This window comes from Camelina sativa, chromosome 19 (assembly GCF_030686135.1).
Source record: "Camelina sativa cultivar CO46 ecotype springtype chromosome 19, ASM3068613v1".
NCBI classification, from domain to species: domain Eukaryota; kingdom Viridiplantae; phylum Streptophyta; class Magnoliopsida; order Brassicales; family Brassicaceae; genus Camelina; species Camelina sativa.
Window position 1 is genome coordinate 3,585,200 of NC_141898.1, and position 23,198 is coordinate 3,608,397.

The 23,198-nt window shown below is 39.0% G+C and overlaps 5 protein-coding genes and 1 pseudogene across 13 annotated transcripts; 3 read left to right on the plus strand and 3 right to left on the minus strand.

Annotated features, from left to right (window-relative positions):
• Positions 1–414: 414 nt before the first annotated feature.
• LOC104764584 (chlorophyll a-b binding protein CP29.2, chloroplastic) lies at positions 415–1,525 on the plus strand. Its single transcript, XM_010488141.3, has 2 exons — positions 415–980; positions 1,066–1,525. The coding sequence occupies exons 1-2, from the start codon at positions 474–476 to the stop codon at positions 1,426–1,428; spliced, it is 870 nt and encodes a 289-aa protein (XP_010486443.1). The 5' UTR covers positions 415–473; the 3' UTR covers positions 1,429–1,525.
• A 142-nt stretch (positions 1,526–1,667) lies between these two features.
• LOC104764586 (importin subunit beta-1) lies at positions 1,668–5,482 on the minus strand. Its single transcript, XM_010488142.2, has 3 exons — positions 5,154–5,482; positions 2,253–4,680; positions 1,668–2,149 (listed from the first exon to the last, which is right to left on the minus strand). The coding sequence occupies exons 2-3, from the start codon at positions 4,670–4,672 to the stop codon at positions 1,948–1,950; spliced, it is 2,622 nt and encodes an 873-aa protein (XP_010486444.2). The 5' UTR covers positions 4,673–4,680; positions 5,154–5,482; the 3' UTR covers positions 1,668–1,947.
• A 1,502-nt stretch (positions 5,483–6,984) lies between these two features.
• Positions 6,985–10,784, plus strand: LOC104764587 (importin subunit beta-1). The gene is made up of 3 exons (XM_087500809.1): positions 6,985–7,386; positions 7,904–10,331; positions 10,436–10,784. Exons 2-3 carry the CDS (start codon positions 7,912–7,914, stop codon positions 10,632–10,634), a joined length of 2,619 nt encoding a protein of 872 aa, XP_087356935.1. The 5' UTR covers positions 6,985–7,386; positions 7,904–7,911; the 3' UTR covers positions 10,635–10,784.
• Positions 10,785–11,034: 250 nt separating this feature from the next.
• Positions 11,035–13,333, plus strand: LOC104764588 (cytochrome c oxidase assembly factor HCC1). Of its 2 annotated transcripts, none has more exons than XM_087500810.1 (7): positions 11,035–11,334; positions 11,416–11,631; positions 11,738–11,841; positions 12,254–12,466; positions 12,557–12,646; positions 12,729–12,861; positions 13,104–13,333. In XM_087500810.1, exons 3-7 carry the CDS (start codon positions 11,802–11,804, stop codon positions 13,210–13,212), a joined length of 585 nt encoding a protein of 194 aa, XP_087356936.1. In that variant the 5' UTR covers positions 11,035–11,334; positions 11,416–11,631; positions 11,738–11,801; the 3' UTR covers positions 13,213–13,333. The 2 variants fall into 2 exon arrangements, with proteins under 2 accessions (XP_087356936.1, XP_010486446.2); XM_010488144.3 differs by having other exon boundaries at positions 11,738–11,828.
• Positions 13,334–14,092: 759 nt separating this feature from the next.
• On the minus strand, positions 14,093–14,593 carry LOC147920104 (S-protein homolog 9 pseudogene; annotated as a pseudogene). Its single transcript, XR_015590468.1, has one exon. The product of XR_015590468.1 is annotated as an S-protein homolog 9 pseudogene (transcript).
• Positions 14,594–15,329: 736 nt separating this feature from the next.
• Positions 15,330–23,059, minus strand: LOC104764589 (uncharacterized). Of its 7 annotated transcripts, none has more exons than XM_087500812.1 (25): positions 22,927–23,059; positions 22,491–22,653; positions 22,290–22,399; positions 22,112–22,184; positions 21,940–22,001; positions 21,714–21,855; positions 21,368–21,586; positions 21,168–21,234; positions 20,615–21,014; positions 20,022–20,169; positions 19,768–19,928; positions 19,507–19,606; positions 19,106–19,180; positions 18,869–19,003; positions 18,663–18,752; positions 18,397–18,579; positions 18,205–18,309; positions 17,887–18,045; positions 17,388–17,432; positions 17,084–17,305; positions 16,765–16,871; positions 16,627–16,683; positions 16,451–16,520; positions 16,130–16,352; positions 15,330–15,773 (listed from the first exon to the last, which is right to left on the minus strand). In XM_087500812.1, the coding sequence occupies exons 2-24, from the start codon at positions 22,629–22,631 to the stop codon at positions 16,191–16,193; spliced, it is 3,033 nt and encodes a 1,010-aa protein (XP_087356938.1). In that variant the 5' UTR covers positions 22,632–22,653; positions 22,927–23,059; the 3' UTR covers positions 15,330–15,773; positions 16,130–16,190. The 7 variants fall into 7 exon arrangements, with proteins under 7 accessions (XP_087356938.1, XP_087356937.1, XP_087356943.1 ...); XM_087500811.1 differs by having other exon boundaries at positions 21,168–21,252; XM_087500817.1 differs by lacking the exon at positions 22,927–23,059 and having other exon boundaries at positions 17,084–17,330; positions 22,491–22,888.
• Between the last annotated feature and the right edge of the window lie 139 nt (positions 23,060–23,198).

Here is a 23,198-nt window from a genome sequence, read left to right on the forward strand (position 1 = left end):
TGTGGTTTAAAAGAGAATTGTAAACCGTATCAATTGTTTGGATTAGGTTGAGTTAACCGAACCGGATTATCAAAATTCAAAGATTGGAATGATCTTCTAGTTTACTTTGGTTTGGAAGGCATACAAGTGGACTTGCGTTGGTGACATTGTGCTGTTGAAGTGACAAGTGGCGCTGTATACGATTCGCCAATAGCCTCTTTTGCCCAATCAGCTTCTTGCCTCATCTAATAAAACTCATTCTTCTAAAAAGACAGGGATAGATAACGCTAGATAAGGCTGAGTTTATTTCTGACCGTCAGATGGATTTGTTTCTCCATCCAACCGTCGAGATACGTTCTCTGAGATCTCCCAAGCCTCATCTGATCCCACACATATACAAACCACTTAAAAACTCCATTTGATTTGTAATCTTTTACAGAAGAAAAAAAAAATCTAACAAAACAGCAAAAGCGAGAAAACAAACGACGACGGAGATGGCCGCCACTTCAACAGCCGTCGCCGCTGCTTCTTCTTCAATCATGGGTACACGGGTGGTTTCTGACATCCACTCCGGTTCAAGCAGGTTCACAGCCCGGTTCGGATTCGGAACCAAGAAAGCCGCTCCCAAAAAAGCTAAGAAGGTTATCACAGACCGGCCTCTATGGTTCCCAGGCGCAACATCCCCTGAGTATCTCGACGGTTCGCTTGTCGGAGACTACGGGTTCGACCCTTTCGGTTTAGGTAAACCGGCGGAGTACCTCCAGTTTGATCTCGACTCCCTGGACCAGAATCTTGCCAAGAACTTGTACGGAGAGGTGATCGGGACACGTACCGAGGAGGTGGACCCTAAATCGACGCCGTTTCAGCCATACAGTGAAGTCTTCGGGCTCCAGAGGTTCAGAGAATGTGAGTTGATTCACGGTCGATGGGCTATGCTCGCCACTCTTGGTGCTCTCACCGTGGAATGGCTCACCGGTGTTACTTGGCAAGACGCCGGCAAGGTATCGCCTCTTTCTTTCTCGTCGCTTTTTTTTTTTTGTAGCGTTTGCGTTTGGACATTTTGTGTGATTGTTATTGTTTTACCAGGTTGAGCTAGTGGATGGGTCGTCTTACTTAGGACAACCATTGCCCTTCTCAATCTCGACATTGATATGGATCGAAGTGTTAGTGGTCGGCTACATTGAGTTCCAACGAAACGCTGAGCTGGACTCGGAGAAGCGTTTGTACCCAGGAGGCAAGTTCTTTGACCCGTTAGGACTAGCGTCTGACCCAGAGAAGAAGGCTCAGCTTCAGCTAGCTGAGATCAAACATGCTCGTTTAGCCATGGTTGCCTTCTTGGGTTTCGCTGTTCAGGCTGCTGCAACGGGTAAAGGACCGCTCAACAACTGGGCGACTCACCTTAGTGACCCGCTTCACACCACCATTATTGATACCTTCTCTTCCTCTTGATGTGGTGGCTTTTAGCTCCTATTGTCATGTAATGGTGTAATGTCGTTATCTTAAAGAAAATTTGGCACCTTTTGTAATGTATAAACGAGTTCTGATACCTCTCACAGTTTGCGCTTGAGTAGATGATCATTGATGAGTAATGAGCGTTTACTTTTTAATGCTGTCGAAATTGATCGCGATAAGAAAGACACAATCGTGAATATGAAATCTAAGCTAAAACCGAAGGATGAAAAACAAAATTGACTCAAAAGTGACCACCGATAAGTGGATGATTCCATTAACCGAAAAAAGAAGTTTTTTTTTTCTTCTACATAGTAAAAATAAAATAAGACACGGCTTCAAAACAGAGATAGCAACGAGCAATAAAACAATTTCCCAAAACCCCCCTTAACCACTATCCCACATCATTCGACAGAGGAAAGAGGACGACCCATAACCATTCTTTAAACCTTTACTCAAAACAATAACGACCGAGAGAGACAGAGACGACACGAGTAGTGATGATTAAAAGGCATACAATTATGACGAGATCATGAGCCTTGCAATCATTCCTTGGGTCCAGCGTGCAGTGACCTTGAGATCTTCATCCTCTGATTGGAGACACTCATTGAGGAACTCACCACAGAAGGTGAAGTTTCTGAACAACTGCTTTGTGTTCTCTCCTACAACATCCGCAAGATCACCCATTGCTGCAACCGCTGCTTTTGTCACGCTCTCATCCCTGCTCCCAAAACATAACCACAGCAATAAGTTTAAACGGAGTAGTGAAACCAATAATATATAATACAAATTGATTGTCTTATTGAAAACATACAGTACATTACCTTAGGGAATCTTTGGACACTACTTCAACAAACTGCAAGAGATGCTGAGCGTAGGGTACCATGAGCTCGGCTTTTGTGTCCTTGAACCCTTGTAGTATCCCTGAGTATGCCTCAAAGATGCTTCTCCGGAGTTGGTTCGCATAATCCATAAGCTCCTCGTCAAGCGTGTCCATCTGAGCACACACCTGAGCAGCCCCTTGCATGATTTGAATGGCTGGAGCTACATACCTTTCAAAATGAGCACCAATCGCCAGAGCAATATCTCCGAAGCATGAGAATATTGGAGGCTTCACCGATCTGTGGAGTGCATCACTTTGAAGGTTTTGGATAAGGAGACCCATGATCTGATCGCAAAAAGGTAGGACTTTTTCATCCAGGGCACGGCAAATGTCACCAATCACTCCTACGGTGATTGAGCAGACTTGGTATTCTTCGAAATTCTGCAGTCCCATCTGGAGATATTTGAAGAGCTCAGGCATGTATTTCACAAACTCAGCTCCAGTCGCGTAGGCAAGAGCACCAATTGCAAGCATGGCTTCTTCGTGGACACTTGAACTATGGCATCCGAACACCCTTAGGAACAGCCTCATGATGTCATCTGCGTTCTGCATTATGATGGGTCTCGTGTCATCTGAGCCACTCAGCTTCTGGATTATGACTTGGAGAACACCACAAAGAGAAGCCTGGAGTTCTGCTTGCTTCTCACGGTCATCAGTTGATATTATCGGGAGGTCCATTGTCTCAGCTAGTTTTTTCATGATGGCAGGGAGGAGATGTGCTATGATGCTCGAGGCCTCTGAAAGGTTTGAACACCGGACAACCTCGTTTAAGGTTTCATACGCAGCACCTCTTAGCTTAGACTCCGCCCCATCGGTACGCTCAGCAGCTGCAAGCAGATGTGTGATGATCTCCGTAAGATAAGGAGAGAGAATAGACGAACTTGCTCCAGAGTCTTCATATCCCTGTGCAAGATTGTATATTGCTCCACACACCTTCTCTGCCACATTTGGCACATCTTTAATCGATTCTAGTAATACACCCACAATTCTAGGGAGGTTTTCGGGTGATATAACAGAGAAGCCACTTTCTGGGGAGTGCAAAAACTCAAAGATACGGCTCAGAGTCCAAGCAGTTGTGTCCCTGACATGGTTATTACCATCTTTGGTTGCGGTAAGGAGAAATTCCAAGCCAGCACCAACCATGGGGGCAAGTTTATCAATTGTTGGGCCCTCCAAAATTGATCCAAAAGCATAAGTGGCTGCTTCCCGGCTTCGCCACTCTGGCGAGCTTATGTTTCTTTCAACGAAAGGCATCACAAGAGGGACTACACCATCTCCAACCGTTCTGGCAACGAGGCCAAGGCATGTCCCACCAGCCATAGATATGTTCCAGACATCGTCGTCGTGATCCTGATCCTCTTCCTGCTTCTGCAGAGTTTCTAGCAACATTTGAACTAAATGGGGAAGAGCCTTCTCTATGAAACAAGAATGGGGAGGGGACGAGTCACCACTATCAGGACTGTCATACTCTTGACGGTCAATCTCTTCATCACAGATGGAACTCCAGAACTCGATTGCTTGGAGGGCAACACTCTCTTCATCTCCCTTTACAGCATTTGATGTGAGCTCGAAGAGTGTTTGCATGTATTGCTCCAGCACCTCGTAGTATGTTGATGCAATGGAGACAAGGCACTCGAATGCAGCTTGCCTGATCTCTGCCTCCTTGGAGCATGCAGTCTCGCATACCATCTTCATGATGTAAGTTCTCTCCATTTCATTCTCAAAATTAGTTTGGGAGAAATCCAGGGCATTCAACAGTGCCTTTGTTGCTGCAAGACGAACTTCTGCGGTATTTTCAGACTGGTTCATGCCCTGCACAACTGCTGTAAGGACAGAATTCACTTCATCTTGGACAAGATCATGATGTGATATCTCTTCACAGACATAGCCAAGAGTTTCCAAGGTTGACTGCTTCAAGTGTGCGGGACTGCCTTGCTGGGTCATATTGTTAAGAAGCGATCCAACAAGTTCAGGCCACTGCTTCTGAGGAATTTCGATGGAGGCTACCTTAGCAATAACCTGTGCTGAAGTATGCCTGGCCTCAAGGGTAGATGAACCAAGAGTTCTTAGCAACTGTTCCTTGATCTGGGATTTAAGAGCAACTTCGATAGCAAACCATTGCTTCACTAGATGATCTTTGGTGGCAGAATCTTTAGCATCAAGAGAATTCTTTAGCAGGATACCAGCAAGTCGACGGGATTCAGAAGGTTTATCATCGCTAGCAAGCTCAAAAGACAAGGATAGTAAGAACTGCGGCAAGTTCTGCTCTTGGAATTGCCTGAGACTACCCTCTGCTTCAGTGCGGATCCTTGCATCAGCTGACTGAGCAGCCAATAGAAACTGAGTGATCTCCATAGCCATTATTCTATCTGCGTAACAAATACATGTACAAGAGAATCAGCGACAAAACATTGTATATAGAACATACCTCAAAACAAAAAGTAAAAGCTACAGAACAAAGTAAAGGTGAACTATAAAAAAGGCAATAGTACTATTACTATACAAACCATCCCTCAGGTTCAAAATCGAAGAGCACAAACAAAGAACAAGGTTAAATAGATTGAACCATATCTAAAGTAATATCCATACTCTGAGAAAACAAATCCCAATTTACAAAAAAAAAAACCAAACCAAAGTTGACGCAGCGTTTACTTTGAACTTCGATTAGAATTGAAACGAAGAAAAAATGAGAGGCGAATCAAAGCGAGCGAGCGAGTAAGTAACTAACTAAAGTTTCAAAACCCTAGATGTAGTGACACCCAAAACCAAATCAGAAATCATAGATCTATTGAGAAAATATGCAAATCCATAACTCAATACACAGTTCAATCAAGAGACTTACATGGAAATTAAGGTTTTATTCGCCTGAGAAAACGCGTAAGCGCTAGGGTTTATCGCTTCAATCCAAACCCCCTCTCACTGAAAAATCTCTATCGAGAAAGTAAACTTCTCCAAGACGGCGCTCGAAGCAGGGGCAAAAACCTCTGGATCAGAATAACCCTAGAGTTGCAGAGAGAGAGAGAGAGAGTACTTTAGAAGAAAATGGGGAAGGAGGTAGAGAGAGAGAGAGAGAGAGATATGGAGAGACTGAAGAGAGATGAATTTTCGAATAAAAGGAAGGAGCGGGTGGGGAGAGGGGAAGAAGGGCAAAGCAAAAGCTCATTACACCTTATTTCTTAATTCACCCCATAATTATTGCTTATTTTAGCGTTAACTCCTGAAGTTTCTAACATTTTGTTTAGTTACCTTAAACTTTTATAAATCATCCGTCTTACATCTCAAAATTCTTTTGAATCGTCGGGAACTTGTGGGCGTATTTGCATTTGATACTACACTATAAGCATTCCATTTAATTTTAAGAAATACTAATGCTTATCTTTATTAAAATTTCATAATGTTTGTAAATCAAACTTAACCTACAACCGTTAAATACTTTTTTTCTTTTTCAAAATGATTTCTTTGCTTGTTTGATTATTCTCATTGTTTGCTTTATTTAGTAGATAATATTTTGGTCTTGCTACTGAATTACAAACATCATTTTTAGCAAAAGAAAACATCATTTGTTCAACCTAGTTTAAATTCAAATTACCTATTAATATGGACATTCATCTCATATAACCTTCTTAGGTTTAAAAGAATTTGTTGTAGCTGAATAGACGCCCAACTTAATTATATCCTTTCCGAAGAGTCAGATTTAATAAGAAAGTTAAGTAAAATTTAATTAAAAGTTAAGTAAAAGTACATTTAGTCATGTATTTGAGGTTTCAAACTTAAATATTAACTTGGACCGGGGTACTATACTAGTTCACCTAAGGTTGAGTGCCAAAAGCCCAAAACAAATAAAACTAGCATGCATTAACTGAATTATTATTATAGTTGATGAATTCAATAACATGAACCAAAATTATTTTGAACTGAAACAAAATAATAATAACAAAATATTGTCACTGTTAAAAAATTATTTTTGCTCTGAAGATAAAAGAGAAACTCCGATTGGTAACAACATTTAAACGAGGCTATTGAAAAATTTTCAGCGGTTGTAAATAAGGTGGTTAAAAAGAAGGCGGTTAGAAAAGATGGAAGAAAAAAAGTGGTTAAGTTAAAGTGAGTGATTAAGTAATAGTTTTGATTGGTAACAAGCGGTTGAATAGTAAACAAATTAATTATAAAAAATAATATAAAATAAATTAAAATATGAAAACATTTTTTTAAAATTTTATTTATATTTTTTTAAATTCCTTTAGAAAATAATATATATGAATATTATTTTTACAATTTTTAATAATTTTTTTAAAATCCAACCGCCTCGTTTGCAAACGAACCGCCTTGTTTTTGGGGCGGTTGGCAACCGCTCATTTTCCCCCTTCCAACCACTCTCTTTAACCATCTTCTCTAACCACCTATTCCAACTGCTTCTTCCAATTGTCATGTTGATTGGTAACTTTCAAGATGGTTCGTTTGCAAACGAGGCGGTTGAAGATTACCAATCAAACCCAAAGAGGGCGGCGAATGTAATATTTTGTTGATGAAAATAATCTATTAATCCAAATAAGGAAAAAATTGGAAAAGATAAAGAGAAAATAAACTACCTAATAAATAAATATAATGTGGATGTAAGAGTTTTTAACTCATTATATACATACAAATAAAAATATTGGTATCACTTTTATTATAAGGTAATCAGAATTATTTTTGGACAATTAGGTTAGTTGAGATTAAAGAAAAAAACCCAATGTTTAAATGGGTGATTTCGAAATATGGTAATTTACTAATTTGTGTGTTAGCCTTTTTGCCCCTTCCCCACCCGCTTCTTCTCTGTATTCGAAATTGAAATTGTTTCTTTTTTCATTTCAAATATCTCTCCTTCGACAGTTTCAAGCTCTCTCTCTCTTTCTCTCAGCAACTCTAGGGTTTTTTTGTTTTCTGATCCATAGGTTTCTGCTTGCTTTCGAGCGGCGTTTTCGAAAACACTTTTGTTGATAAAATCTGCAGTGACAGGGACGCGGGGTTTTGGATTGCAGCGATAAACCCTAGCTCTTACGTGAATTACCCAAGAGCGAAACCTCAATTTCCGTGTAAGTCTCTTGCTTGAACTGTGTATTGAGTTCTGGATTTGCTTATCTCTTGATAGATCTATGCTTTCTGATTAGGTTTTGGTTCACTACTTCTAGGATTTTTTTTAAATTTGGTTGCTTACTTCGCTGTGATTTTGTCACTATACATTCTTTGATTTCGTTTGTAAAAATGGAAACTCGCGTTCTTCACGACTTATAGGCATATAAGCTTTTTTTGAAGGTCAATTTTGGTTCGGATTTTATACTTGGATTTGTTTGTACTCAGATAAGAGATTCTCATATAGTTTTCTCCGAGTATGGATTTTAATTTTGTACCGCTAATGTTCAAAATCGTAAAGTTTGCCCTTGCTTGTGCTATCTCATATGAACTTGTGGACGGTTTGTATATAATTGCTTCTATGTTTATAGCAAATGCTTTGTTTAGTAGCTTTTTTTACTTTTGTTTAAAGTTGTGTGCTGGTTGTGTTCTATTGACAATGTTTTGTCGCTGATTCTACTACATGTCTTTGTTATGCAGAGAGAAGTATGGCGATGGAGATAACTCAGTTCCTACTGGCCGCCCAGTCAGCCGATGCAAGAATCCGTACTGAAGCAGAGGGTAGTCTCAGGCAATTCCAAGAACAGAACTTGCCGCAGTTCTTATTATCCTTGTCTTTTGAGCTTGCCAAGAATGATAAACCTTCTGAATCCCGTCGACTAGCGGGTATTCTGCTCAAGAATTCTCTAGATGCCAAAGATTCTGCCAGGAAAGGTCATCTGGTGAAACAGTGGTTTGCTATTGACGTTGCTCTTAAATCCCAGATCAAGGAACTGTTACTAACAACTCTTGGTTCATCTGCCCTTGAGGCCAGGCATACTTCAGCTCAGGTTATTGCAAAGGTAGCCTCCATCGAAGTTCCTCAGAAGCAGTGGCCTGAACTTGTTGGATCGCTGCTTAACAATATGACCCAGCAAGGCAGTCCCTCACACTTGAAGCAGTCAACCTTGGAAACTCTTGGCTATGTCTGTGAAGAGATATCACATCATGATCTTGTCCAAGATGAAGTGAATTCTGTCCTTACAGCAGTTGTGCAGGGCATGAACCAGTCTGAAAATACCGCAGAAGTTCGTCTTGCAGCCGCAAAGGCATTGTTGAATGCCCTTGATTTCTCTCAGACTAATTTTGAGAATGAGGTGGAGAGAACTTACATCATGAAGATGGTATGCGAGACTGCATGTTCCAAGGAAGCAGAGATCAGGCAAGCTGCATTCGAGTGCCTTGTCTCCATTGCATCAACATACTACGAGGTGCTAAAGCAATACATGCCAACACTCTTTGAGCTCACATCAAATGCTGTTAAGGGAGATGAAGAGAGTGTTGCCCTCCAAGCGATCGAGTTCTGGAGTTCCATCTGTGATGAAGAGATCGATCGTCAAGAGTATGATAGTCCTGATAGTGGTGACTCGTCCCCTCCCCATTTTTGTTTCATAGAGCAGGCCCTTCCCCATTTAGTACAAATGTTGCTAGAAACTCTGCAGAAGCAGGAAGAGGATCAGGATCATGACGACGATGTCTGGAACATATCTATGGCTGGTGGGACATGCCTTGGCCTCGTCGCCAGAACAGTTGGAGATGGTATAGTCCCTCTTGTAATGCCTTTTGTTGTAGAAAACATTACTTCGCCAGATTGGCGAAGCCGGGAGGCAGCCACTTATGCTTTTGGATCAATTTTGGAGGGCCCAACAATTGATAAACTTGCCCCGATGGTTGCTGCTGGCTTGGAATTTCTCCTCATCGCAAGTCAAGATGGTAATAACCATGTCAGGGACACAACTGCTTGGACTCTGAGCCGTATCTTTGAGTTTTTGCACTCCCCAGAAAATGGCTTCTCTGTTATATCACCCGAAAACCTCCCTAGAATTGTGGGTGTTTTACTGGAATCAATTAAAGATGTGCCACATGTGGCAGAGAAGGTGTGTGGAGCAATATACAATCTTGCACAGGGATATGAAGACCTTGGAGCAAATTCGTCTCTTCTCTCTCCTTATCTTACGGAGATCATCACACATCTGCTTGCAGCTGCTGAGCGTACTGATGGGGCAGAGTCTAAGCTAAGAGGTGCTGCATATGAAACCTTGAACGAGGTTGTCCGGTGTTCAAACCTTTCAGAGGCCTCGAACATCATAGCACATCTCCTCCCTGCCATCATGAAAAAATTAGCTGAGACGATGGACCTCCCGATAATATCATCTGATGACCGTGAGAAGCAAGCGGAACTCCAGGCTTCTCTTTGTGGTGTTCTCCAAGTCATAATCCAGAAGCTGAGTGGCTCGGATGACACGAGACCCATCATAATGCAGAACGCAGATGGCATCATGAGGCTGTTCCTAAGAGTGTTTGGATGCCATAGTTCAAGTGTCCACGAAGAAGCCATGCTTGCAATTGGTGCTCTTGCCTATGCGACTGGAGCTGAGTTTGTGAAATACATGCCTGAGCTCTTCAGATATCTCCAGATGGGACTGCAGAATTTCGAAGAATACCAAGTCTGCTCAATCACCGTAGGAGTGATTGGTGACATTTGCCGTGCCCTGGATGAACAAATCCTACCTTTTTGCGATCAAATCATGGGTCACCTTATCCAAAACCTTCAAAGCGATGCACTCCACAGATCGGTGAAGCCTCCAATATTCTCATGCTTTGGAGACATTTCTCTGGCGGTTGGTGCTAATTTTGAAAGGTATGTAGCTCCAGCCATTCAGATCATGCAAGGGGCTGCTCAGGTGTGTGCTCAGCTGGACACACTTGACGAGGAACTTATGGATTATGCGAACCAACTCCGGAGAAGCATCTTTGAGGCATACTCAGGGATACTACAAGGGTTCAAGGACACAAAAGCCGAGCTCATGATACCCTACGCTCAGCATCTCTTGCAGTTTGTTGAAGTAGTGTCCAAAGATACCCTAAGGTAATGTACTGTATGTTTTCAATAAGATAATCAATTTGTATTATATATTATTGGTTTCACTACTCCGTTTATACTTATTGCTGTGGTTATGTTTTTGGGAGCAGGGATGAGAGCGTGACAAAAGCAGCGGTTGCAGCAATGGGTGATCTTGCGGACGTTGTAGGAGAGAACACAAAGCAGTTGTTCAAAAATTTCACCTTTTGTGGTGAGTTCCTCAATGAGTGTCTCCAATCAGAGGATGAAGATCTCAAGGTCACTGCACGCTGGACTCAAGGCATGATCGCAAGACTCATGCACTCATGATAAGCCTTTTTAAGTCTAGTCTCACTCTCTCTTAGTTGTCAAAAGATTCGTTTTGTTACGGGTCTTGGTCTTCTTTTATCTTGTCTCCTATCGAATGATGTGAATAGCGGTTATATGGCAAACTCTTTTTATTGTTCTTTTGGTTAAAAAGCAAGTATCAATCACATATCGCGGTAGCCGTGTATGAGTCAATTGGGTCTTAATGACAAGAGGTGCAGCTTATTTATTGCTATGTTGTAAAATATCTAAAACCAAAGTGTCAAATTCTAAACCGGCTTAATGGGCTGTCTGTAGCTTGTAATTATCGATCCACTAATAGGCTTATCGATCCTCATGGGCTTTTTATTATGAACGCTATGGTGTTTGTATAAAAAGCGTGCGCAAACCTTGCCGTTATTTTGTAGCGGTGTCGTTTAAGTGTAGAAGGTTTTTAATAGAGAGAGAGAGTGTTACTAAAACCTCTTTGTTCTCTCTCTCTCAGATTAAAAAACCTCAGAGCTCTAATTTGTGAATTTCTCAGAGAACAACAAATCGGTCGTCAATGGCGTCTGCTCTATGTAGAACCGCAAGCCGTCTTCGTCCCGTTCAACTTTGCCGTCGGATTCGTGTCTCGAGCGATCTACTATCGACATCGTCTCCTCCATCTCCGGCAAGCATCTCCGACGCGCTTCGTCATGGAGATTTCTCTCTCCGTCGATCGGTTCGAAATTTTCTTCATCATTTTCCCAATTCGGTTTGATTTTTTTTTTTTAGCTCTGTAATTCCGATGCTTCTTTTGCAGTTTTTAACACTTAATTGTGGAATCGAACGGTCGAAGATGGATCAGAGACGTTTGATGAGTACTTCTGCTTCTGATACTACAACCTCTAAATCTGACTCCGGTAAATCGGAATCAAAATCTTCCGATAAGAATGAGAAATCTGAAGGATCAGAGAGTTCTGACGGTGGTTCAAATCAGAGAAACGACCGTGGTTCTGGAAAAGACGTTCGTGGAGCGGTAAGATGAATAAGTCTCTCCGAACAAATTGCAGAATAGTTTTTTTTAAGGATAAAACTCGTTTTGGTCCTCTGATGTTTGATTAGGAATCTATCTTTAATTGCAGCCAGTTTCATGGATGAGCTTCTTCTTGCTGTTTGCTACTGGAGCTGGATTGGTCTACTATTATAATGGAGAAAAGAAACGTCATATTGAAGGTACTCATTTATGGTGAGTTCGTTTATGAACATAGGCTACTGTTACGTATTTTGCTACATAGCTCCTATTTATTTAAGTTTGGATTTGCAAGACTGCTAGGATTTTGAGCGAGCTCTTAGTATCTGCATTCATGAAGTACGTTTTTTTTTAATCTAGTTTTGAAATGTAATATTGTAGAAACTCTCCTAATTGGAATACATGGTTTGTACCTTAATGATCACATGGCTTAGCCCTTAGCAAACGATGTCTGAAACAATTTGAGAGCTCAGTTAAAACTTGACTAGATTAAGGAGCTGATCACTTCAATCACTGAGCAAATGTTTACTGATCATTTTTGTTCAATTCCTGTATCTTCTAAAATCTTATTGGTTATTACTTATCGCCATTCTTCTTTGTATATTGACTCGGGTTCTTGTTGGTTTAGATATAAATACAAAATCTATAGCCGTCAAGGAGGGGCCATCTGCTGGAAAAGCAGCCATTGGAGGACCATACAGCCTTATAAGAGACGATGGGAAACGTGTGACGGAGAAAGACTTGATGGGAAAATGGACCATCTTATACTTTGGCTTCACTCATTGTCCTGATATCTGTCCTGACGAGCTTATTAAGTTAGCTGCTGCCATCGACAAAATCAGTGAGTTTTTTTTTTTTTTTCATTTGTGTGATTGATTCCACATTTGGAGATTTTTTTCTTTTCTCTAAGGTTCTATTACCTTTTACACAGAGGAGAAGTCGGGAGTAGATGTGGTACCAGTGTTTATCTCTGTGGATCCTGAAAGAGACACAGTTCAGCAAGTACATGAGTATGTCAAAGGTAGATATTTTTCACACGTAAAGAAAGATGCATTCAGTTTTTGAAATGAAAAAACTCTTGGAGTCTGATATTTCTTGTGTAGAATTTCACCCGAAATTGATTGGGTTAACCGGGAGCCCTGAAGAAATCAAATCAGTGGCCCGATCTTACCGGGTTTACTACATGAAGACCGAAGAGGAAGATTCAGACTATCTCGTTGATCACTCTATAGTTATGTGAGTAAACTTGTTTATCCCTTAAACTTAATTTTTGTTAGGAAGATTATAGTTATGGGCGCAAAAATTTACATGCAGATTTACAAATTGTTCATGTTGATATACAATATACACCAAAATATAAGAAATTGTATCTATCCTCAAATTTCAGAATTCATATAGTTACAGTCATGTATATTTGTGTTTGATCTCTTTTATTTGGTGGGTTGGAGTTTTGATAGAAAAACATGTTGTGGGTGAAGGTACTTGATGAGCCCGGAGATGAATTTTGTGAAATTCTATGGAAAGAATCACGATGTTGACTCGTTGACCGAGGGCGTTGTGAAAGAGATCGGACAATACCGGAAGTAAAGAGCCTCCGATGAACGACAAACACTTTAATTAGGTGTTTAATTTTTTTACATTGTTCCCATTTTTGGAAGGTCACTCAATTAATAAGAATTTCACCGTGTACGGAGCTTGTGTTGAAAAACCCATCAAATTCTTGTTTTGGCACACGATCAAACACAAAGGATATGTATGAGTCATGGATGTGATTATTACATAACATTTGGTTTGGTTTTCCTCATGAAGAAGAAGAAGAAAACAATTTTCAAAAATAAACGAGTGGTAAAAAAGAAAAAAGAAAAAAAGTCAAACCCTACGTCTATCTCATCAAATGTAGTTCACTTTTAATTCTATCAATTTTAGTTTTCTTTCCTATAAATCTAGACGAGCATTATTATTTGTGATTTCTTTTTTTTTTTGTTTGATAGTTTATGATAATTAGATATAATTATATGAACAATACTTGGGTAAACCTCTTCATACACCCTTTTATAAAATAAGGAAAAATAAAATTCGTATACATTATTATAAAATTAAAAACTTAAACCGCTCTTTAATAAACTCAGACCGACATATAATTTCGTTCTACTCGTAAAATCTAAACCCTAACCATCTTATTTATGAACCCAAACGACAAATAATTTCGTTTTACTTGTAAAATCTAAACCCTAACATCTCATTTGTGAACCCAAACCGACATATAATTTCGTTACACTTGTAACATCTAAACCCTAACCATCTCATTTTTGAACCCAAACCGACATATAATTTCGTTCTAATTATAAAATCTAAACCCTAACCACCTCATTTGTAAATCCAAACCGACATATAATTTCGTTTTAATTGTAAAATCTAAACCCTAACCATTTCATTTGTAAACCCAACAATAATTCATTCACACACATAAAACATGATTGAATCTCTTTATTCAACAAAAATATCAAACTCAAGAACAATCTAATGATATGAAATGACAAACTAATAGTGGATCCATTTATACTCCATTTTAGGTGTTTCTTTACCATGTGTGAAGTAAATACCATCTTCTCTAGCGTCCCAGAAATTCGTCTTACCACCACGATGAGATAGGAGACCACCACCTTTGTATGCCATGAAATATGCGTGACCATTTTCATTCATTCCAGATTTCCCTAATCCACAATGAATCTTGGTCGGGAAAATACCATCATAAAAACTAATTTCGTAAGTTTCTCCAGGATTCAAATATTTGTTGCCTAAATCTTCTTTGTTCAAATCACATCTAACCCAAAGAAAATGTCCTTCACGAAGATAGCTTTTGAAGTGTACAGAGTTTTTCTTCCAGATTGCCGAGTTACCCAATCCAACACACAATACAAATACCATAACAAACAAAAAACAAGAGAGTTTATTCATCGCTTATAAATATAAAGATATGTATTTTTTTCTAATGCCAAATAAAAGATAAAAAAAAGCCAATTTATACAAAACCCTTTTACGAGGTCATGTTCATGCATTCAGTTATTGCTCTTCATTTGCTTACCTTTTTCTGAAGATAAAAATTCAATGGTTGTTGACCAAAAAAAAATTCATATGTTATGGAAATGTTACGAATTCAGTGAATGTTCATCACAAGTAACATCTATCATATGTTGCTTTACATTTATCTCCTAATTAAGTAACTTCGTCTGTAGTAATTTTCTTTTGAGTTACTTGACGTTACTTGTGAATATAGTATTCTACATTGTTTTCGAATCTTTGGAAGTACCGTAGAACAATTTAGTATAATCGCTATTTAACTGTCCACCTTCAATTTGATCGCAAGCTCGTAAACTATATATATATGGAGTCAAACAATAAGGTTATCAATTAAATTATATACATGTATGGAGTCAAACAAAAAGGTTATCAAGGAACGAGTGAAATTCTTGTATGCATAACATTACAAGTGCATTAAGGGATCAATTGAGAGTTTGAGACATTCTGATTTACCCTTGTCAAATAAATTGATCTCACGTCTTCATGTCTCTTAAAGGCCTAAAAACTTGACAGTGCAGTTCCATTATATTTTGACGTCACTGTTAATTTACCATAGCAAAGTGCTTCTACGAAATTATAGTGAAGAGTTATAGAGAGAGAGAGAGAGAGTTACACGACCAAAATGGGAAAATCAGATCCAATGAGACGAATCTTGTTGAGTAAAAAAATCAACAAGTACAAAAGTACCCCAAAAGAACAAGAAAAATCAGTAAAAAGTAGAGAATTTAACATAATTTCGACCTTTTTCCCATCATATATGTTGGTAGAGCTCTTGGACTCAACTTTCTTTTGCTTTTTTTTTTTTTTTTTTACTGTAACATTGAGACAAAAAGGCTGTATTGAAGAATGAATTGGCATATAAAACTCAACCAAAGAAATACAAAAAGATGTCGCCTCCTTGTGTCCCTTTAGGACAAGAAAACAAATGGGCAGCTAAAAGAGACACCGCCCCTCACAACAGATATGTACGTGTTTCCTCAAGGCTCAAACCACCAAGGTCCCAGAGGAAAATGCAACACGCATGCCTATGTAACACATCCATCAAATCTGAAGAAATACACACTCACCTGAACAGATATGAAGTGACGAGTCAGACCAATTGAAGATTCATCACCATATACACATGTCACTACATTACTCAATCTATACATAATTCTCAAAATAAAACATTCATGGATGATATCTAATTATATGTGCAAATATATATACTGCATTTGCATTAGTAGCCTAACAAGCATCAAATATGCAACTATATAGTATTTCGTATCTCTATACTTACATGGACATAAATTTCCTACGACAGTTGTAATTATGTCTTTAAATGTATGTGCTGATGAATATAGATGAGGCAGACAAACACAATTGGAAGGCTTTTTATTGAAAGATGCTGAGAAGGGAGAATAACGAGGAATCAGAAACTCACTTGACTACTGCTTCTCTTTAAGTGATAAGGAAACAAACAATGAAGAGGTAAAAACATTTGATCACGGCAGCTTTAAAGCTTGCTTCACTTGTGCAAGCGCCGATGGGTGCATCCTACTTATGGCAGAATTAAAGGCATCTCCATGAAGTGTAGAACATGTCTGAAGGTTCTCACGGGTTGAGTTCTCTAGTGATATCTGGTAGATTGGGTCGGAAACTTTGATCTTAACAAGATCCAAACCCCACCAAAAAAATGGGTAAAAATCAGTGGTTTTGTAGGAAGCTGTTTCGTTAAGAAGACCATAATTTAATGAACGCTTACCTGACTTTTCCGTAACTCTTTGCTTGGTGGGGTTTCTTCTCCTTGAGACCTGCTTGAACTAATGTCACCGCTGGAATTATAAATTGTATGATTTCTTAATACTTTGTGTTGTCAACTGTTCCATAACAAATTACTAACGTGACTTAATCATGTAAGCAATTGATAGAGTGTCTGACCTTGATTCTTCTTCTGCTAAATCTTTGTTTTCACCAAGGATCACACTGGTGCATGTACTGTTTCAAGAAACATACAGATCAATTATATCACAAAGATAAATTAATCAAATTGTTAATATTCGATTGTGCAACATGTACCTTAGTATTTGATCAAGCTTATCAAGAACTTGAGGCATTCTAAGAGTAAGTATTATGGAGAGAGCCAAGCCGAATGTCTTCTTTTGCATGGGAGACGCATGGTCAACCTGCACGAGTAGTTGCAAGACCGAAGTGTGTCAGATAATGAAAAAGAAACACGCATTTTAACATGTAGAGCAGTTTGAAAATGAGAAATTTCGAATTCAAAAAACAAGACCATTTAAAGACAAGATCCCTGGAAGCCCATTGTAAAACAAGTTTAAATTCCAGAAAGCTGTGCGAACAAGCAGTTATTTTTCAAGATACGTTATCCACTGACCTTGTCGAGCCAAATGTCGATGAGGCAAAGGAGTACATTGTCTTCGACTGGGACACCTGCCTGTTGGAGTAACACTGAAAGAGATGAATCAGATGTTAACTGGGCCAGGTAAGTGGTGTTCATCACCAGAATCCTTGCCAGGATAGCCGCTGAAGACACTTTAACTGCAGTCTTGCATGGATCGCGATCATCTCCTCCACTCAAGCAAATAATCACCAATTTCTGCAAGGAAACGAACAAACCAACTCTATCAAAAATATTAAGGATGGATTTTTTTCATCTATAAAAGAAGACTGAAATTCACCTGCAAACAGCTGCTGATGAGAGGGGGCACTTCCACAGGAAAACACTGCTCAATACACAAGCACATGTTTATATGAAGAAGTTAAAACTTGGCACAATTTCATGCAACACATTTATATACAGTAATGACATGACAAAAACCCTTCACAATTATTATGCCAAAAATTCCATTATTGGTCAAATTATCTGTATACCAAGAGATGAGGTTATGCAATACAAAAATCAATGCAGTGTAGCTACAAACTTAACAGCAGATCAATAATACCATCACAAAATAGACACGACCAATGAAATTTAGTTACAGACGTCTGTGCGAGAGAATATAAACATACAACTTAGAATCAAAGAATCGTTAAAAACAAAATTTTAGTTAACAGGGTTACATACGTGCAAAAGGGCTCCATATGGTAATGGTTGCTAATCATAATGATAAAACATAACGACCATGAAAATTTGTCGCCTGTTGGCACAAAACTGGGAAAATGAGAAATTATACTCACCTGAACTAAGATGTCAATCACTGGAAGAATCGAGAGTAACCCCTTATCATTTACATTTCCAACAATAAGATCAAGAATTTTTGCGACACTTGAAGCATGCATATTTAGAAATTCTCCTCCATCCAAAATGATATACGATTCCATGATACTGACAGCAACCTACCATTTGGTTAAGATGTTAGTCAACCTTTTTGGGAGCATATGGTCATTGGAATGTCTCAAGGGATTATTGACGTAACATGTTTCAATAAATCTGAACACACATATATTATAGGTCATTAATGAATCAGAAAACTCCTTGAAAACTTCAACACCAACCTGTAAATGATCAAAACTTCTTTCAATGATCTCCACCATATAGGGGAAGCATAATAATAGCTGGGGTACCATCATCGGAGCATAGGAAAGTGTAGTTTCCCATAACTGCAAATGTAGAGTAGTGTCAATTATATATAGCGCATTTATATCAGCAGAGAAAAAGGTAAACATTTTATATGAGTGAAAACTTACTGCCATGCTATCCTCCAGAAGGTTGAGTGCATCAGGGCTATTTATGTCAATGCCCTTTTGGAGTATTGGGAGCAGTATACTATAGCAAATGGGAGATTGATAACCAAGTGCAATCACAAAATTCCGCAGTGCGACAAGAAGCTGAATCTGTAGAAGGCTTTCACCAGAAGATTCCTCCCAAACCTGCTCTTAAGTCAAACACATAGATAGTAAGACATTTGTGCACCAAGCAAGAACAAACAAACCCAGAAAGAATGCTATCATACCTTCTGGAAGAATTGCACCAACTTTTGTGCGTACGGAATGACTTCACTAACATGGCCAATCAGAGTAGAAATCAAGTTCAGAACTTGAACCTGAGAAAAAGAAAGGATAGTTATAGGTAAAGAGAGAGAGCTCTATGAGTCATTAAAGGAAGCATAATGGCAAGAATGGAGTGCTATAATGACTTTGAGGCAGCTGCATCAAGTACCTTCGAATCAAATTCTTGAACTTCCTCAACCATTTTAAAACATGATTCCCAACAGACTGGAAGAAGATCAAGAAAATTTTGCTCCGAAAAATTCGCATCCTCGACATGTAAGCATAATGACCTACTAGCTGCCAGCTACATAAGTAAACAAACAATCTCAGAGGTCGTCAACACAGATAGAAAGGAAGGAAGAGAATGCGTCCTTAATGCAAGAAAGAAATATAAAAACAAAATTACCTTGACAGCGAGGTCATTGTCTTGCAACAATTTGATCAACGAACAATAAACTGCTCTTTTTGTGTCTTCTTTAATCTGAAAGGTTGTTATCATGAACCATATACCATTAGGCAGCCATTTTTCAACCAAAATATAATTTAACGAAAACTAGGGTAGAGAAGATAGCCTATAAACCAACAGGTTAACTAATCCTAATAGCCATTTGTTACAATTAACCAATAAAATTCTGCTTTTTAGATGATTACCCCTCATTGAATCAACTTATGGACAAGATATTATGTCATTTACAAATTATGTTATAATCTGATGCAATTTAATTAATGATAAGATCCAATTTCCTCCGAAGCCTCTTGTCAAACTTAGCTGCATAAAGACGGTAAACCGGATTAAAACAACAGTACCTCTGAAACCCAATGTCCCAATATCATAGCAACTTTTCGGTGGATGATACGCCTATTTGGATGGTCATTTGAGAGCTCAAGGGATAGAGCACCATTAAACCTGCAAACAAATCATCCGATCATTAAGAAAGGCACAGTAATTACTTAACTAATCAAAAACTTCTGTCACATCCTGCTGGCTGGCAATATGAAGGTTCAAGACACAGCAACATTAAGAAGAGATGGAAAAAAAATCCAGACATTAGAAGATCTAGAGCATACCAATCTCTGAAATTAAGATAATTCGAGAGCTCATAGTAGACATATGCAGTAGCAGCATATGCCGCATCTTTAAGAAGCAGTGCAGGAGTTATTTCAGTAACTGAAGGGGGACAATTATTCATTGCTTCTTGAAGGATGGACACAACAATAGGTCCTAGCAGCTGCTCGCAATGATGGAGACAGAACGAATAAGCATGATTTATGACGCTATATCAATTAGTAAACTTTCCAGAACAGGATTATTTGCTACTTACTTGGCTGTAGTTCTCAAACAAAACCATATATAGAGCTTCAGCACAAGGCCTCAATTTCTCTGTCCACTGAATCATGTCCTGCTCATGATGAAAGGACTCGGGGTTCTGGTACCACTCCTCTAGGTCACTTGCTGTTAGAACAAAATACCTGTTCAAAAGTTGATGGTTATATTTCAGCAAACTTTTCTTCCATGCATCATTCATGCAATGACCAGAGAATCAAGAATGGTGATTGTATGGAGGTGTAACTACATGAAAGCATCAGAGTTCACACTAAAACAAATGACTTAATGTATGCAATATATATTAAACTAAATCGACCAGGTCCCAATGGTAACGCCTTCTCATCTATTCCATGCTTAGCAACTTTTCGGCGAAGAGACGGAGAACAGAGATACATAGATGTACAGCAACAAGATCCCTATGGGTCCACAAAATTACCCCAGCTCATTATTTTTTGGATTTCTGTTCTATCAACTTACCTTAAAAATAACTAAGGCATCAAAGAATATGAAATTGACAGGGCCACAGTTTGATAAGTAAGAGGAACCAAATCATTTGAATTCACATGTATTATCATTGGTTAGTGTTACCTTCTCACTAGTATGTTGCACAAAAGAACTATCCTTTCATTGGGTAAAAGTGAAGTCACAATGCCACTAACTGTGCTTGAAGCATTCTTCTTCCTCTGCTCAAATGTAACTCCATTTTCATTCATCACACGACCAGTTAGACTTGGCTTGTATTCTTTACATTCAAGCACAGATTTCACCATCACCATACACTGAATAAAAAATTCTTCAAACGGCAACAATTCTTGTTCAGGGTCTGTTATCTTGTTTAAGCAGAAATCCACTACGACTGGAAGAGAACATTTATCTCCAAACGAATAAGGATGTCTACTTTGAATAGCGCCTAACACTTTCATCAGCTTAACACATGCCTTCTTTACAAACTCCCAGAATTTAGGATCTCGATTCCGAAAAGATGAATCTGCATGGAGAATCCACACAAGTTAGCAAAAGCATATATATGTGTGGTGACAGGATGAAGCGAGGAAAGGGATAAAATTTTCCTCGATACAGATTTCTAGGTGCTTTTGTCATATGCATGAAAAAAGAGTGTCCAACACTACAAAAAACTCACAATATGGAAGAAAGGATTGAACCGCCTTCAAAAGCGCAGGAGAGACTTCTTTCACTGGTGGTATCTCCTGAGAGAAAAGAGTTAGCTGTATATTAACAAAACACATACTTGGGTGAAAATGTACCATCCATAGAAGAGAGATGGCTGAAGGTGAATGTAATAATGAACTAATGAGTCAAGAAAAAGAATAGTGTATCAACCTGTATACATTTGGCATCGCTTTGAAATCCTGAAATTATGAGTTGCCGCACTATTTTCAAACATAAAAACCACCTCTCGCAAGTCAGAAAAAGCTCATCGTGATGCTGCTCAGCATTACTTGAACCATAGCTCTGAGCCATTGTTGAAAAGCCATGTATAATTGTTTGGACATCAGTTTGCCAAAGGTGCCAACTAAAGTCGAAGAATTGCGACGAGATCTGCCAACAAATTAAACTGAACCTTATCCTTTACTAAAGCAAAAAAAACCAAGCTTTGGTCCAGCAATAAATTCATGCAAGAGGAGAAAGAAATTTGATAAGGGGACGATGTTAGTAGCAGACACACCTCAGCAAAGGTTCTCTGATCTGCAGTGAGACGTTTAGTGGACAATTCCTTTAAGGTTCGAAAAAGAATCAGAAAGATTCTGTGAGAAGCAAGAACGTCAGCTGAGTGAAGCTGTTGAGCTAGTACCGAAAACAGGTCAGGCCTGACATCATGAAGCATGAAAAAACTCAGAAAATTAAGGAAGATACTGTGCAGTTAACATGAATTAAGAAGTGAAAATGCTGACCATTCCCTAGGATAATCAAAGCGGGCTATCTTCGATATGAGAACTGCTAGCATTTCCGCAATCTGCCATAAAGCAAACAAAGTCAGATAGATACGATTACAAAATACATGTCTTCCGATGGTGTAAGTTAAGGAAAACAAATCAGAACAAACAAAGCAAAATGTTAAAACACCTGATAGTTCTCTTCTCTCAAGTGAGACAATAACTTCTGCCTCAGATGACTCTTTTCCTCGTTGCTCATACTCCTGTAAAAATTGCCACAAAGAGTATCAACACCTACCAAATAGGGCAGTAACTTTTGCAGAGCTAGCACCATTACAAATCTAAGAATGTCAATAAGCTGAAGTTACCATGAATTTCGTCTGCTCTTCCAATGACGGTTGATACTGTTCTTGAAATATACAGAGGCCATCAATCGAACGTCCACATGTGAAACCAAATCCTTGGATGCAATCACTTCCTACAACCAGACCGAGAGAGCAAATAAGCGGAGTAAAAATCAAGCGACGTTAGCAGAAACCACAAGAAACATAACAGATTAGAAACGATACCATGAGGCAAGAACAGAATCCAGGTCTACTCTCCGACTGAGATAGAGCAGCCTCCGCCGGCCGCCGAACATTCTCGTCGCCACTCATTGAATTAGCAAGTAGCGTGTACATAGCCGGTAAATCGGAAGCTGACAACGCCATCAGATCCGACGAAATCCTTGACCTAATCAACCAATGAAGCGTCGACGATGAACCCTAGGGGTTTGTTACGAACGACGATAATAAAATCTCACGGCGGAGGAAAAAAAGCGAAGCTAAGTGTAAGAAGACCGAGAAGTAAGAAACAATAAAAAGAGAAGATCGTCTGCTTTCTCCGTCTTTCAACTTCTCTCTCTCTCTCTCTAACGCTCTTCAAAACATTAATGTGACAGTCAACAGTGAAATTGTTTTCTTCTCTTATTTTTTTTTCACATCCGAAGAAAATATTAATACTTACCGTCGTCTGATCGGATTCCGATCACGCAACCGGAGACTGGAAGTTTTTGGGCTGATTACAGAATATTGGGCCTGATAAGCCCAACTAATTATAGCGCGTGATTTTGTATGGCGCGTGTGAGTACAAATCGAAACAAAGATCGGGTTCGCTTTGCTAAAATCTTATTGGTCGAGATACGTGGGAATGCATCAAATTTGCCACGTATGATACCCCGCCTTAAATTGAGAACCGGAAGCAACCATAATTTATTTTCTGAAAATACTAAAAAGCCC